Here is a 17,115-nt window from a genome sequence, read left to right on the forward strand (position 1 = left end):
TGGACGACATACCCAATAAGATCCCTCAAGGAAAAAATATCTACTTTTCCAACTCCTGTTGGAATCTGGCATGTCAGATACAAGCCTTAAGTCCTTTTCCCTGACGGAGAAATGGTAAGTCCCTTTGGACGAAACAATCTGACGGGGCTTGTAGCAATAGAAGAACTCGTCTAGAGAAAGCTGACAGTTCCCACCGCTCAAACGACCCCACAAAACCTCAGCCCCAATAAAAGTCCTCCAAGCAGTGGAAGGTGATTGTTGTATGTGAAAAAAGAAAAGAAAAAACTAAGAAAATAAGATAATTGATATTTTAATTAGGATATTTTCTTGATTAGTGTTTCATTTTGCTGTAAATTGTATAGTTTTATCAATTAATGAGAATTGTATATTTTCTTGTGGCTGGATTGGTGGCATCCTGATGACATTCTCTAATTAATTAGTGCTCTAATGCCATCATACAATATTAAATAAATTTAAAACCAAAACTGAAAAGTGCTGTCAAAAGTACTAAAATCTGGCTTGATACCATTCATGTAAAGGACAAATGCATAGAATTAAACTTAAATGTTTATAAAAATATTGATATATATATATATATATATATATATATAGCTTCAGTCTTCAAAATAGAAAAAAAGAAAATGGAGAAGAAAGGTCACGGTTATGTACAATGATGTGAAACCATCTTGTTGTCTCTTTCCCTCTTCATTGAAATATTTGTATCCTCTGTGTTAATCTGTTTCAATTGCAAAAGATTTTCTATCTTTTCATCATTATTAAAAAAAAATATGGAGCCTATAATTCTATTTCAATTGACTTACCATTACAAACAAGTAAAATCTTACAACAAAAAAGAAATAATAATTCTATTTGAAGAGTGTTGAGGGTCATTTTTGAGGATCCAAGAAGAAAGAAGAAAGCCCAACAACAAGGGCAGCAAAGGGTTGGCAAATAGATGGCAAAACCATTAGTCTCAAGTGGCAAGAATAATAGATCACAGGCCCATGAAATAAACAAATGGGCCTTGAAGAGGCAAATGGGTTTTAAAAAACCCGAAAAGAGAGAAATAGCATACCCATAGGCAGCATATGATATAGAAAAGTGAGAATGGGCCACTGCAAGCCCAAAGTAATGCAAACAAAGAAAGTAAAGGGTTAATGGCAGGCCTATGAACCCCAAGGATGAGAATAAGGTAATTGGGTCAGGAAAGCCCAATGAAGTTAGTAAAAGCTCATGGGAATGCAAAGTTAGTAAAAGGGCAAAGGAAGCCCAAAGAAAGCATATGGGCCAAGGATGCCCAAAAGAAAAACAAAAGGGACACAAGAGCTCATAAGTAAGAGAACCAATGGCCATGCTAAGCCACTGGGAGAAAGAGTAAACGGCTGGCCTAAAAAGGCCCAGCAGGATTGAGTCATTATAGCAGGAATGACAAAGTAATATGACTGGAAATGGGAGCAATCAAGAAATGGGCCAAAAGAAATGTAAGACCCAGTATCAAATAAAGTCCAGCTCTTAAGGGGAGCGGGAAATCGAAAAGCTCTCACATAAAAGATCAAAGAAAACGGACGGTAGACTATGTAAGCAAGCCTTCAGACCACGATAGACGAATGAGCAGCAGGGAGATTTTTGACACACATGGAAGGGAGGCAAGCATAAGGCCCAGGCACCACCAGTCTGTACCCAGCCAATACAGGGCATGGCGAGGTTATGGGCCAGAGGTAAAAGGGCATGGTTTGGTGGTAGGAGAGGGGAAAAATTTATTTTTGAGGTTCCTGCTTGGGCTCTTTTGGGGAAGTGTCCTACTGGGATGACATACTACCCAAAAGAAGTAAGCTGAGTTGGAACCACTAGGTGCATGCCATGAGGGATAGGGAGAGAGAAAGAACCAAGACCATAGCAGGAAAGGGTGCCACGGTAGACAAACAAACAAAATACCCTTCTTTGTCTAGTGATAGGGGGGGTGGCACACAAACGGACCAGTGGTGGTCGGCAAGTAAACTCAGACTAGACAAAGGAGGTTAATGGCTAAAACAGTAAAATTCGGTCATGGCAGGCACTATAAAAAGAAACCCTTGCCGTGAACAAAGGGGACAGAGCACGAGAACCATAACGAAGGAATAGGAATATAAAAAGATATACGAGGAAATAGAAAGAAATGAGTGCGGGGAAAAGAAAGAAAAAGAGAAAAACCAAAAAGAAAATAGATAGAAAGTTAGAATGGCAGACATGCACTAATAGATTGATTTCCTCTCTCCCTCACAAAATCCTACTCTCTGTCAAAACCAAAAGGAGCCCTTTGTGCATCAGCCATTCAGGTCCGTTTCCCTCAAGGTAGTTAATTTCTACGGCAGGATTTTCCTGGGAGATTAATTGCGTTGAGAAGAAATGTTCTCTCCTTTCTGGTTTTGCTCCTGCGGACCAGATTTAATCTGACTTCTTTCTCTTCTGATTAACCCACATATACTACCATTTGTTACCTTTGTTCTTTTTGTAAAAGTGATTATTATTACTGTGATCATGTTTCTTGAATAGGGATTATTTGGTCATTTTCCATTAAGTAGCCAAGATATTTTATTTTGTCATTATTACCATGTCTGTCTGCCACAACTTATCTGAAACAGTTCTACTTGCTGCAAGCATGTTTCTGGCAAATAAGGCATAGTTTACGCACAAGCCGGACCAAATTGAGTTGTAGTTGGACCGATCCCAACTCTATTATCTAGAAAACTTGAGTCTAGTGCAACAGGAAGCAGCCCAGCACTACAAGCAAGGCCCACCACTTTACAAAGAGATAAATTGTTATCAAAAAGTAAAAAAATAAATAAGAAAAAATAAAAGTGAGCCATCATTTTTGCATCTCCCTCTCATGAATAAGTTAGGTTTAGGAGTATTTTGGTTATATTGGAGGTCTTGGGGGTAGTTCGATCATTTTTTAGGATTTAGGGGTCGTTTAATCATTTTTTAGGTTTTGGAGGTATTTTATTTATTTATGAGATTTCAAGGGTATTTCGGTAATTTTTTAGGATTCAAGGGTATTTAGGAAATCTTTTAAGTCTCGGAGGTATTTTGCTTATTTTGCAGGTCTCAAAGGGTATTTTGGTCATTTTTTAGGTTTTGGGTATTTCAGTCATTTTTAAGTTTTGAGGATATTTCGGTCATTTTTAGGTTTCGATAGTATTTCAATAATTTTATGGGTTTTAAGGATATTTTGGTCATTTTTAGGTTTTAAGTGTATTTTGGTCATTTTATAAGATTCAGGGTATTTCGGTCATTTTCAGGTTTTAGGGGTATTATGGTCATTTTTTGGTTTCAGGAGTATTTTTGTCATTTTATAAGTTATACTGTTATAGGGGTATTTTGTTCATTTTATAGTTTTGGGGTATTTCGACAATTATAGAGAGTTTTAAAAGTATTTTGATCATTTTCGAACTATATGGGAATTTTGATACTTTTGATTATTGGGTAATTAGGTGGGTTGGGTTTTACCCATAATACATATATATTATTTATTATAATATATATGTATACATTCCAGCGTGCAGGGACAGAGTTAGAAATTTATCTTTGAGGGGTCGGTCAAGACTAAATAATCATATAAATTCACAAAATATATACATACATATATATATATATATATATATAGGTATGTAAAACCCACTCATCAATGCTCTAATAATTTTTGTAAAGAGATTGAAAAGAGTTAGTGTAAGACTATGAGACTGGAAAGGTGAAGTAGTTTTTAAGGGAAGCTAATAGTAAAAGCAAGTAAAATTGTAAAACTTATAAAAGTTGTGAGCTTGTTGATGCGTTGGGGGCCTATAAAATGACCAAAATAAGGTAAGACTAAAAAAAGTCAAAGTAATTAAGTAAATTTGAATGAAACAAGTAGTCAAGGACACATGGAGGGTTGTTAGTTTCATTTGTAGGTGCCAGCTCTTACAAAAATTCTAGAACCTATTTTTTAGCAGCAATTAAAAACTTTGGTTTTATGTACCCAATCCAAATCCACCCATTTTACACCCCTAGTTTTCTGGAAGCCTATGTAGCTCTTGGATAGGTAAGAAAATTTCATCAACTAAGAAACAGATACATCATACAAGGCCTGAACCACAAACGAGTCTAAAGCACAAGCCACAGTCTATATTTCCGCCCAATTTCATTTGCGTGAGAAACCAAACAATCCGAATGAAAGAATAACCACCATTATTACAAATAATTAGTTTGTATATTTTGCAAGTATGAATGGTAGGAGGAGATAATATAACTAAGGGAAATGCTAACGAGTGCTCTTAGAGCACTCGTTAACAATCCAGTTAAAGAAAGTTTTTATGGGAAAAGAAAAAAAAAACAATTAATGTTTTAACAGCTTTTTTCATTTCTCATAAAAATGATGTCAAAATTTTTCTAAAATGGATTGTTAACGAGTGCTCTTAGGGCACTCGTTAGCATGACCCTATAACTAAATGACAGATTTATTTACTAAAATAAAACCCTAAGTAAGTGCTATAATATTGAAAATGTTATATTAAGTGTAACTCTCTCTTATAGAAAATTATTGTATACTCCCGGAATACCATAAATATTTACTTCCTCTTCTCACATAAATGGTAGGTCCCATTAATAAAATTCATGGTAGGACCCACCATTCATGTGAGAGAAAGGAGTACGCATTTATGGTGCTCCGGAAGTACCTAATAATTTTTCCTTACATGCACAAAGTCAAGTTCAAGAGACTTATATAACCCTTTTTTTTATTTTTTTATTTATATTTTTTTCGAAACGTGCCTTTAACAAAGCCATAATTTGATTACATTGTTTCCTTATATCACATTGTCTCCTTATATAGTAAATGCTTGCAAAATATCAAAATAATCATATATATCAATAACTATCCCATTAATATAATAGTTAACATAACCTAAAAGAATATGAGACTTGTTATGAACAAAAAAAACACAAACTTTCGAGATATTTTTCTAAATGAAAAGTTATCAAGATATTATTCTATTCTAAATGAAAAGTTATCAAGTAGTGATGTAACATATCCTAAAGGTTGTGAAGCTTGATCCTAATATATTCCGACACCTATTGCAAAACAATAAAAACTACCATCATCCGATCTCATCTGTCCATTCTATCTTTTCATACACAGAAAACATAAATCACCAAAATGAAAATTCTAAAGTTTCTTATACTCCATCTGATTACGGATATGCATTAGATAAAACACTAACAATAGCCTACCATTGACCCAAGCACACAAAATCGTTGAAACTCTTGAAGCACCACATCCATGTTTCCTTAATAAAAGGACTCTTCGGCCACAAATCCTGAAAAATAAATTAGAATTAAAATAGCATGAAATACCTAAAAGTCCTAATCTATACATTTGAGGATTAAATAATGACCTAAAACGAGATTTATTGAATAGAAGATCAATCTGTGCCAACCAGTATAACTTGCAAAATAAGGGAATCCAAAAATTTATAGAAATCATGAAAATGGCTTCAAAATAATGCTAACAGAAGCAACTAAGCAATCCAATATTTCCTTGATTTCTAACTGGTGTTTACATTTATTAACTACTAGCATAAGTACACAGAATTCAACAAATGCACTACATTACAGTGTAACCTGCATATGCTTCATTTATTACTATTAATTTTTTTAAAACCTTATATCCTTATATGCTTCATATTGAACATTCCCCCAATGACATCTACTAGCATGACTTGAGGGTATTCAACAGGCGTTGTCCACCCGTTTTTCCCCATCACTTATACAACTAGAGAAGGAACTGATGCAACATCATAACCAGGTGTTATATCAGGAATTTGGCATATGAAGTCTAGGATTACTTGGCTCTCTCATGGGGATGCCAATACAAAATACTTTCACCTAACCACCATCCAAAGCTAAGCTCGAAATTAAGTAACTACTCTTAGAGATAACAATGGGCAGTGGCTAGCTGAGTCCCAACTCTCTAACCTCATTCATAACCACTTTCAAAACCTTTTTAGCTCTCTGAATAATACCAGTGCAACCCTCACACACCCAAAGCCATGGTCCTTTGAATCTCTAGCGGTACCAGATTTTCAAAAATCCTTGGCCCAGCTTCCATCCCCAGAAGAAATCTACCAGGTGTTATTTAGCATGGGAGATTTTAAAGCTTCAGAACCTGATGGGTTTCATGCATATTTTTATCGAACAAGTTGGCAGATTATAGGTGAAGATATTACGAAATTCATCCAAATTATATTTATTACTGAAACTATCCCCCAGCCTTTGAATCACACTAAAATCATTTTGATTCCTAAAAATACTAATCCCGAACTTGTTACTCATTTTTGTCCTATTAGTTTATGTAATTCACTATATAAACTCATTGCCAAAATTCTGGTGACCCAACTGAAACCTTATCTTAATAACTTCATTCACCCTGGACCTGCCCAATTGGGCTGTCCTGGGTAGACGGACAAGTGATAGCTATGTCCTAGTTCAGGAATTAATTCACTACCTTCAACACAAGAAAGGAAAGCAAGGGTGCTTTGCAACCAAAATTGACTTGGACAAGGCTTATGATAGAGGTAGACTAAACTGGCATTTTATACATGAATCTCTAATATTTTACAAGTTTCCACCTTCCACTATTGATCTTATCATGAATTGTGTAACTACCACTACCTTGAAAATTTTATGGAATGGTAAAGAAGGCCCAATATTGCCTAAACAAGGAGATCTTTTATCCCCATATTTATTTATTATTTGTCTAAACTGTCTCCCTCATGATGGACCAAGCTATCTATACAAGGAATCTGAAGCCAATTAGCATTAGGAGAACCACTTTCTTGGTACACAGGAAGTGTACAAGGAAAGCAAAAATCTACCCAAAATTACAAAAATCTACAAAATCTAAAACAGAGGGTATGTCAAGACCACTCAAAGCAGTCCTCTATTCAAACAAAGAGAGAAGGAGAATTCACTTAAACTCGATGATAGAACACTCCTCCCCTTCAAAGATTCTTTTGTTTCATTATCGCAATATGTTCCACATAATAAGCTGTGGATAACACCCCAAACAGATGCTGTCCTATGTCACCCAACACCTCTAAGCCAACAAGCAAGAAACTCAACCACTTGTTTAGGCATAACCCAGGAAATACCAAATAAGCTAAATACAAAGGACCGTAAGCCAAAGGCAAAAAGACAATGAATGAGCAGGTGGTCCATCGATTCCCAATCATTTTTACACATACAACACCTGTTAACAACACAAATATCTCTCTTCCTCAAACTATCCAAAGTTAGAATCCTCCCCTTTGCTGCTGTCCAAGTAAAAAAAGCTACCTTAGCAGGAGCTTTCACCTTCCAAATACTTTTCCAAGGGAAGGGATGATGACCTCTGTTAGATAATATTGAACAAAACGACTTCACTTCAAAAGAACCACTCTGGACAGCTAACCACACAAATTTATCTTCCTTATTCCCATCCATCTTAGAAGAATAAAGAAGAGAAAAGAAAGATTCCAAATTTGCTAGTTCCCAATCTTGTATTGATCTAACAAAAAGCACAATCCAGTGCGCAATCTCATTTTGCCAACGCAAATATTCTGCCACAAATGCATCCTTATTCCTTGCTATGTGATACAACATCGGAAATGCTTCCTTGAGAGATAATTCCCCAACCACCTCTAATGTACTTCCATAAAGAAACTCCAAAGGGTTCATTTTCAACCATGTGCTATTTGCTGATGATATGTTCCTTTTTGCCCAAGCCATACCTTCTGAATGTAGTCAGCTATTTGAAATATTTTAACAATTCAGTTAGGCATCTGGCAAAATTTTTAACACAGCCAAATCTAAACTTTTCTTTTCACGAAACACTCCAATGCATATTAAAGATACTATTGCTAATATGGTTGAGATTCCTATCACCTCTCAAATGGGAAATTGCCTTGGAACACCTCTTCTTACAACACTTAAGAAGCCTGCTCATTTCAACTAATCTGATAGACCAAATAAGAGCCCAACTTCAAGGATGGAAAACAAATACCTTACCATGGCTGGTTGTCTCACTCTCATCAAATCAGTTACAACATCCATTCCCTTATATACCATGCAAACAACCCTTATCCCCATAACAGTGCTAGACAAAATGGATACCATGACCCAAAGTTTCTTATGAGGAAACACTCACAAGTAAAAAGATCCATCTTATAAGTTAGCTCCAAGTAAATCTTCACAAATCTAAGGGTGGACTTGGTATTAGACCTATGAAGACCACCAATTTGGCTTTCCTCACTAATCTAGCTTGTATATTATGAAATCAACCCAACTTATTATGGGCTTCCATTCTAAAACAATGATATTTCCCCAAACATAATATTTTTGGAAGCTAGTAAACCACAAACTTGTTCACACGCATAGCAAGCCATCATAAATGGGAAAAATTTCTTAAAACAGAGGCTTAAATGGAAAGTGGGAAATGATGAACACATTAAATTCTGGAGTGATGATTGGCTACCTTGTGGGCCTTTAAGGCACTGAGGGCCCTTTAACAATTCATGATCAACTCCTCACAATGGCACAAGCACACAACACTCATGGTCGATGGAAATTCACTTCCCTATCATTCCAATTACCGTCTTGGCTCCAAAATATCATAAGAGCCTTTCCAATGCCAATAGCTAATCATTATCCAGACCACTAAATCTGACCAAATGAAAAAGGCAAATGCACAGTTAAGTCAGCTTTTCACGCCTTACAATCTTATAACCACCTGAAGGGCAGCTATCTCTCAACTATATTTGGGAAGCTCCATGCAAACCCAAAATAAAATTATTCCTCTGGAAAGCCGTGCACAGCCAAATACATAACAATAGTTTAGTTCATAACCTGGAACCCAATGATCAATGTCCTAGATGTTCACTATTAGAAACACCTCTACATGTTTTGCAAGATTGTACTTGGTCCTTACAAGTTTGGAATTCATTAACTATACCCAGTAACCTTAAAAAATTTTCCAACCAAGTATAGAACAATGAATAAATCAAAACCTGAATAAAAAAACCCCAATGTACACTAACAACTGGGCAACCATATTTGCTTTCAAAACGTGGTCAATTTGGATAGCCAGCAACCATTTAAAATATATTTTTTTTGATAGGTATATAGCTAATATTATATTCTGGAGTCAAAACCACCAGACATACTAATTGCTCACAATCATGCAATTAAATTCACCCATCTCAGTGTCATTAAAACAAGACACTATTCCAAACAAGGGCAACTAATAGCATGGTCCTCTCTCCCACAGAATTATGTAAAACACAATACTGGTGGTGATGGTCATGCAGAGGTAGACATGACAAAACGGGCGGGTCGGGTTGGGTCAAACGGGTCACGGGTCAAAACGGGTCATTTTAAGCGGGTTAAAAATGGGTTCGGGTCAATCAGGTTGCGGGTCGGGTCGGGTTGGGTCAGGTTGACCTGTATTTTTTACATGATTTTTTTTTTTTTTTTTAAAGAAAACATGTATTTGCCATTTGAAAAGTTATGCAACAAATTACTTGATGTAAAATGCATTATTTTGAATTCACTACTTATATTAAGAATGAACTCAGTTAAACTTATTAATACTTATTCAGTAATTTTAAAATTATACAAATCCTAACATTGCTATCTAACACAAAATAATACAAAGATAAGTAAAACAAATACACAAGTTTTATTTCTACACAATATCAACATTCTAAAATATAAAACAAAATTACAAATGACTTATTGGATAACCCATTTGATAAAGAATAAAAACATATAAGAAATTTACAATCTTGAAAATTAATTTTATAATCTATTATCAATTGTAGTTAGCACTCTATTTCAATTGAGATGTACATTTAAGTTTGATTGCTTACTTATTTATACATGGTCTCTTTTATGAATATCATATCATTGTTAAGTAACACACACACTAGGAAATATCATAATTTATTTTGGAAAGCCATTTATTTTGGACATAAATTATTAAAAAAATAGGTCTAAGTATTCATAATTTATGCTGATTTGATACTTTGGCTTCACTATTTTCACACTTGTGAATGTTTCTCACACATGTCTACAATTTTAAATCTATGTTTTTAATTCTACTGTAACCAGATTATCTTGGCATGTACTTTACTATTTGATATTTAAAAATCTTTACTCATTACAGAATGCTCAACCATTTATCTTTCAATTAATTTGCATGCAGTTATGTAAATGCATCAATTGTTTCCTTAAAGCTCACAACAAACAATTAAACCAATATTGTCTTAATTTTACTATTTTTTTTACCAAAAAAAAAAAAAAAAAGTTTTAAAAAAATGGTTCGGGTTCGGGTCGGGTCGGGTCGGGTTGACCCACGAAAAACACGGGTCGGGTCACGGGTCAACCCGTTTTTGCTTCGGGTCAAAAAAATCGGGTTGGGTCGGGTATTTTTCGGGTCGGGTCAAAAAATTCTGACCCGTTTTGCCATGTCTATGCAGAGGGCTGTCCTGGCCCTTCTGGAGGTGGTGGGATTTTTAGAGATGAATATGGCAATTGGGTGCTTGGGTTTTCGTTAAATATAGGCACAACAACAAGCATTGTGGTGGAATTGTGGGCAATATGATTTGGACTCCAACTAGCTCAAAATAAGGGATTCAATCACCTCATTGTGGAAGCAGACTCCCAATTGGCCTATAACTGGCTACTCACTGATGATAGTAATTATCCACCATTACTCACAAACTTAATTTGTGATTGCAGGTACCTGGTTCAAGTGGGAACTCAGCCCCACTTACTTAGAAACGTCTACAAGGAAGATAACAGGGTGGCAGATGCACTAGCAGAGAAAGGGAAAAAACAAATCCAGAGGGAAGTGCAATATGACACATACCCCCACCTTTTTGTTTACTACCTACATGTGGGATAGGATGAGGGCTGCCACTTATATAAATGATATAGTTGTTTTGAAGTGGATATGTGTTCCGTACTAAGTTACTAGGTGTTACTAAGTGTTGTGTCTGTATGGTTAAGTCTAAGTTTGTATCTAGCTTTTAATATGTAAGTAATAACTGAGAATATGGTTATGTACCTTTTCTTTTAGTAAAATATTTAACTCGTTCTATACAACCTAAAAAAAGGCCCAATGTAACAATTAAAATATGCACCTTCAGCGTCTCTTTCGTTTAAGAGATTTCCACTTATTTAGTACATGCAAGACTCCTTCTTTCAACGTTGCCTTCCTTCCTTCTTTAAAATTCCATAGCTCTTGTATTATGTACCGACCACTCGGGTTGTATTCATTCATCTCCATCAAGGCTACTTTGACAGCCTCATAAACTTCATCATCACCATCATTCTTCAAACTCTTCATTTTTTCATCTTCGTCATTGATTTCTTCCTGTAAATCCATATCCAACATACCATTAGAAAGTATACAAAAAATATTGGATACCTTAGAATTTGGAATACCTTAAGGCACATATTTTCAGTATAGGCATACCTTACTATTTCCTTCTTTATCTGTGATTATCTTAAAGGGGTGCCAGCTTGGATCCCTAAGATAATCCTCCCATTGTGAACACAGTTCTATTGCTTTCTGAGCTGCTTCTTCATTAGAAGTTTTTCTCTTCATTGCAGTGAGAAAAGGCTTATTGTCAAGCTCTCCCATTCTCTTGATGCCAATAAAAGCACGGGTTGACACTTCCCTCATTCCCTGTGAAACAAGGAAATTATACTTCCAACCAAAGGACACAAGCATTTTCACATTGGATTAAAAGCATAGTTTAAGGACAAGATATCTAACAAAGTTCTTAAGTAAATAACTGCCCTTATCCGTATATCCGAAATTGAACAGATAATAGTGCAGCCAGACAATGAACTATGCTTATAAGGAAGATTGCTTGTTCATCATTTTATATATATATATATATATATATATAACTGACAGAGATCATTTACTGGTTCTTCTGTCTTCGTGCGGGATGTGCATATAAAGTGTAGCTCATTTCATACCTTATTTAGCATATTGAACCTAATAGCATTTGCTGCGCATACACAAGTTATTTACTTATAAATAGGTGCAAAGGGCAGGAGAAGCCATCATAAGAAAATAAAATAAATTACAATATTTGACACACTTTAGTTTCCCCAATATTTCCCTATTGAAATTGTAATGTCCAATTTATAGCTGGGATTTCAAGTTGCATCAAAGAAGGCTTAGAAGGAAAATAAAACTACCCCCTCTCCCATTCAACTGTCTAGGCCCTTCAGCCATTGATTCCTCAACAGGTAGATGCTGCTATGATCAGGCCTAGGCAAGGTTGTCCACAAACTAATCACCCTCCTGCCCTAAGAAGAAGAAGGAGAAGACTGTCCCCTTCAAATGAAAATAATAGGGTTATGATACTCCTTTAAATAACCTTTTGTATTTTTATATTTTCTTGTTCTAGAAAGTTTTTTATAAGAGGAAAGCTTTTCCCTAAGCATGTTTCATCAACTTAAGATTGAAGATTGGGTCACAAAAGATCAATGGAATCACTCTGCATCAGAATATGATTGACAGAATTTTTTTTGTCAAAACTGACATGTTAAAATTTTAAAATATTATATCTTTTCCTACAATTTCATCTGTGTTTCTCATTCAGAATTTTTTTTTAAAATTTCATATACGCTATAAGTCCATAGTCCCCACATCATGTATTGGTTAAACATTATCTATAGCGATATCCTCTGGGAAAGTTAATTTATGCCATTCTCAGTATGGTGTTTCAAACCCTCAAATAACACTGCATTGCTATGGCATATTGTCCTAAAATGGCTATTGATTACCCACTAGCAAACCAATCCATTAGAATGAATACATTAGAGTTGAAAGACAAACACTTACTGATATTAATTCTTTGCGAGCTTCTTGTAGTTCATCATTACTTTTGCGCTCCTTGATGACAAGAGCTTGTTGGAGTGCTTCCATGTGTTCCAATTCGTCTTCCTTCTCCTTCAAATCTTCTTTAATTGCATCCATATTTTTTTTCACCTCCATATCCCCATCTTCACCCATATGTTTCATCACGTGTAAAGCCCCTCTCATCCGCTCGATCTCCAGCTCTAGTGCTTGTCTAGCATCAAGTTTCTTTTCCAGTTCAATAATTTTGCTGTGAAGCTTCTCCTTTTCTATCTGCAATTGCCAATCAAACACAAATAAATAATGCAAGTTCTATAATTGATACACTTTTTAATATTTTTCTCTAAGATCCAGCTCAAGAGAAAGAACGGAAAACACACCTTTTGTTCCTCTGCTAACTTTAACACTTTTTCATCAGCATATTTTTGCTCTAAGGTAGCCCTTTCAACCTGAAAAGGCAAAAATTGATGTTGGTACATTTCATAATATGTTTAGAATTTCCACCTAGTATTTCCAGGAATAGGATATATAGAGTACTAGTCCTTCCAATAAAGGATTTAGTAATAGCCTATACAAAGGCTTTATTGTAGTCAATTACATTGACAGTGAGATTGACTTTAATAAAATATCATAAGCTTATATTAAGCTTTAAGGGTGTGATTGCTCTCTCCTACCTAGGTGTGATTGCTCTCTCCAACCTAAGTGTGATTGCTTAGAAAAACCTATGTGTGATTGCCTATATATCAAACCTTATTCAAGAACCCTTCTAGATCTCATGAAAAAGAACTTATTTAGTGATGAATATCTAAAATTTCAATAAAAATTGGTACCAGAGCCCATCGAAACTTTTGTTTGCGTCATTGTTATCAACATTAAGAAGGATGTCAAAATCTTTACCACCTTATGGTGCCTTTTAACTAAGACCAAGCCAGTACCAACATTGCAAGTGGTTCAATGATATGTATGTAACTTTAAATTATAAAATATCACAGGAGAAGGACAGAGAAGGAACCTTCAAAGGTCCAAAATTCTTAGTTTTTTAATTCTAATTACTAATATCTGACTTCACTTGCAAGCAATGTAAAAACATTTTATCTAGAGAATTCTGAATGAATGAAATACAGTCCAGCTATGGATGCCAATGACACATTTCTTAAATCCCCAAACAGGGCACGATCCATTTCAAAATAAATTTTTTCGTCAATTGATTTTTCAAGCTTCAGTGAAAAAAAAAAGGTTTTCAAGCTAAGATTATCAATCTATTAAGACTTAACAATCTTAATATGGAAAGATATAAATTACCATTTTTTTCTCATCATGAAGCTCCCTTCTCTCAGTTTCATTCTGAGCCTCACGTTGCTGCAATTCCTTCTCACGCTGCTCAAGTCTTTTCATTTGTTCTTCTAAACGCTGTGTACTCTTCTGATGCTCCAAGGAGATCTGTGCAAAATGATTGTGTGATTTCTGCTGCACCATTCTTATCTCTGACAACATAAATTGAAACTTAAAAGTTAGTAAGGAATGGTAGTTGAAAAACATACAGAACAAAGTAAATTCACTTCAGGAAAAATGTGAAATTTGAGCATACGTTCATTGAACTTCTTAAGCATTGTATCCTTAGCCGTCATCAATTTGTTTAGAGATGCATTGGTCTCAAGATATTTGTTCTTCATCTCTTCAAGGTGCAAACTCTTGCTCACAAGGGTATTTGTCAAGTTCGAGACAAGTTTTGATGCCTTCCGTTGATCTTCTGCTTCTTTGGCAGAAATGGTTTTCAAATCAGCATTCTTTTTTAGATGGTCACCAATAAAACCTCTTGAGTTATAATCATCACTTCGGGCCACCCATCCATACAGCTTATTTCCTGGATTTTCGTGTCCATAGTAGTCCCTTTTCCCACAATGCTCAACTTCAAAACTCTTCTCAAATGACATAGCATTGTTGAAACCAGCCCAATCATTCTTAAACTCTACTATGGCAAAACCTGTGTGACCCCTATAACCCCATAAGGGAAAAACCTTCAGAGGATTAAACCCCTTTCTTAAAAACTCATCCTTGAGTTTCGAGCCACTCTCAGCAACTTTTTTTCCTTCTTTCCATTCAGTTTGAATGTTTGCAACAATGCCCATCCAAGGATACACAAACTCTTGATCACCATTGGCTAAAAGGTGACGTTCAGATTTTTTGGAGGGTTCTGAATGACCCTGAACATCATGATGCCTCCTTGGATGATCACCATCAGGCGTGGGGGTAGATTCAGATTTTTTAGAATGTTCTGAATGAACTGGCACATCAAGTGGCCTCCTAGAACGTGCAAACTTCTTATCACCATCAGGCATAGAGGTACTTTCAGATTTTTTGGCAGGTTCTGAATGAGCCTGCCCATCGAGATACCTTTTCATATACCTCTCTAAAGCTAAGTGCTTTGCTTTCTCTTTTACGCCCCTACTCGTTGATCTACCAAAACTAGAAGCATGTTGGAGAAGATCTTTATAATAATAGTCTTGCTTCCTCTTCCCAGGGCAGTATGGGCATCTATATACTGTACTAGAATATTTAACCTTAATTCTTCCTTTCTTCAAATCACTATACTGGTCATACTCATAGTCCTTCAAATTCTTCTCACTAATATCTTCTTCTGCACTGGAAGACATTTTCAAACCTGAAACACAACAAAAATCAAATAGTCAGATTTTAATTCCATTCGTTATTTCTATCTTTCCTAATTAAACAACAATGCAATTAAGATTGAAAAACACATAAATTTCAGAAGAAAGAAAGTAATCTTTAGTTCAGTTCTCTGTTTCTATAAGTGATGATTCTTCAATGGTTGTCCAAATTATAATGTTACACACTGTTCTGCTTCCAATATGATCAAATAACTATAACCCTTTACTGAAATTGATAGCTTACACGTGCTACCCACTTTTCAATGTCACCACTTCTATGTAATTTAGAAGATCAGCTAAAAAACAACAGTTATAGCATCCAGAACTCAGGTCCGTGCATCTAGTAGGTCATTGGCTAATCAAAAACAAGAGCAATGATAATGACACATCAAATATTTTCACAACTTAATGAAGTGACAAGTTATGATCAATACAACTGAGTTATCATTTTCACATTGGCCAACAACTGAGTTCGGTTTTATTATATACCAATCACTACATGCTTACTGAGCAACTGTGTAATAATCCAAAGCGTTTCCGTTTCTTTTCTTATTCTCCTACATTTTCTCAGCAACCAAACAATGCACCAACAATCAAAACCTTAGCCTAGTAAAAAGAAACTGGAAAAAAAAAAATCACGTCAAACAGAGCACAAACAGCTCATTTTCTCTCTCTTTCATCACATTTTCATATCAACCAAACAGAGCACAAACATCCATCCATACATTACATAAATGTACATACATACATATAAAAGAACTTATTATTGTTGTGTATCGTTGTTACCTTAGAACAAGTTTTCTGGAACCCTAATCGTTTTCCCCAAACGCTTTTTAAGCAAAAAAAAATTGCGAGAGTAACAGACTGAAACGACGAAACGACGCCGTGGAAAGGCTCTTCGTCGTCTACAATGCTAAATGGCCCAGAGATTTCTAGAAGACTAAGAATTTCTCAGAGTTTTTGAGAGAGAGAGAGAGTCTTTGGAGTTTAGTCTTTTAGTGTGTAAATTCAGAATGGATTCGAAGAGAGAGAGCTCTGCAAACACGCACTATAAATTCTTCGTCTTTTTCCATAACAACCCCATCCTTGATTCTCTCTTAGTTTTTTCGCTGCTTTGTTTACGAAGGGAAATAAAAAGTAGCGCGAGTGGAGGATGGGGGAATGTACTCGCGGTTGATTGGATGGCATTTCTGTGGTTTTGTCTGAAGTTCTGGGGGTGAAATGTATTGAATACGTTGAAGTTAGAGGGTAGTGTTGGGATATAAGTAACTATAAGCAAGCGAGTATCGGTTTTGGGAGTATCAGTTAATGGTGACGGCGACGTATCTTGTGGGGTCCGGGTCTTGTGCACTGATCGTGTGGGGCCCGGATATGAAGATATACACGTGGATGTTGGAGAATGGAGGATTTGGGTCTTGCCATTTGGCATGTAAGGACCTCGACTTCAAAGATCTATCATCCCACTTCACTTCTTTTTTCTTTTTTAATATTAAAAACTTGTGATACACTTCAAGAATA

The 17,115-nt window shown here is 35.6% G+C and overlaps 1 protein-coding gene across 2 annotated transcripts; it reads right to left on the reverse strand.

Annotated features, from left to right (window-relative positions):
• Window positions 1-4,971: 4,971 nt before the first annotated feature.
• On the reverse strand, window positions 4,972-16,681 carry LOC126729960 (factor of DNA methylation 4-like). 2 transcript variants are annotated; one of them, XR_007657270.1, is made up of 9 exons: window positions 16,384-16,681; window positions 14,517-15,590; window positions 14,231-14,412; window positions 13,309-13,377; window positions 12,914-13,201; window positions 11,528-11,740; window positions 11,193-11,425; window positions 8,525-8,712; window positions 4,972-5,330 (listed from the first exon to the last, which is right to left on the reverse strand). XR_007657270.1 is itself a non-coding variant. In XM_050434941.1 (8 exons), the coding sequence occupies exons 2-7, from the start codon at window positions 15,580-15,582 to the stop codon at window positions 11,195-11,197; spliced, it is 2,049 nt and encodes a 682-aa protein (XP_050290898.1). In that variant the 5' UTR covers window positions 15,583-15,590; window positions 16,384-16,681; the 3' UTR covers window positions 4,972-5,330; window positions 11,193-11,194. The 2 variants fall into 2 exon arrangements, 1 of the variants encoding a protein (XP_050290898.1); XM_050434941.1 differs by lacking the exon at window positions 8,525-8,712.
• Window positions 16,682-17,115: the final 434 nt, after the last annotated feature.

The sequence above is a fragment of the Quercus robur genome, chromosome 1 (assembly GCF_932294415.1).
Source record: "Quercus robur chromosome 1, dhQueRobu3.1, whole genome shotgun sequence".
Classification (NCBI taxonomy): Eukaryota; Viridiplantae; Streptophyta; class Magnoliopsida; order Fagales; family Fagaceae; genus Quercus; species Quercus robur.

Coding starts and splice junctions, on each gene's coding strand:
- LOC126729960 (XM_050434941.1), bottom strand. CDS start 15,582: ATGTCTTCCAGTGCAGAAGAAGATATTAGTGAGAAGAATTTGAAGGAC. Junction 14,413..14,516: donor GCTTAAGAAGTTCAATGAAC/GTATGCTCAAAT, acceptor TTATGTTGTCAG/AGATAAGAATGGTGCAGCAG. Junction 13,378..14,230: donor TTCATGATGAGAAAAAAATG/GTAATTTATATC, acceptor TTGCCTTTTCAG/GTTGAAAGGGCTACCTTAGA.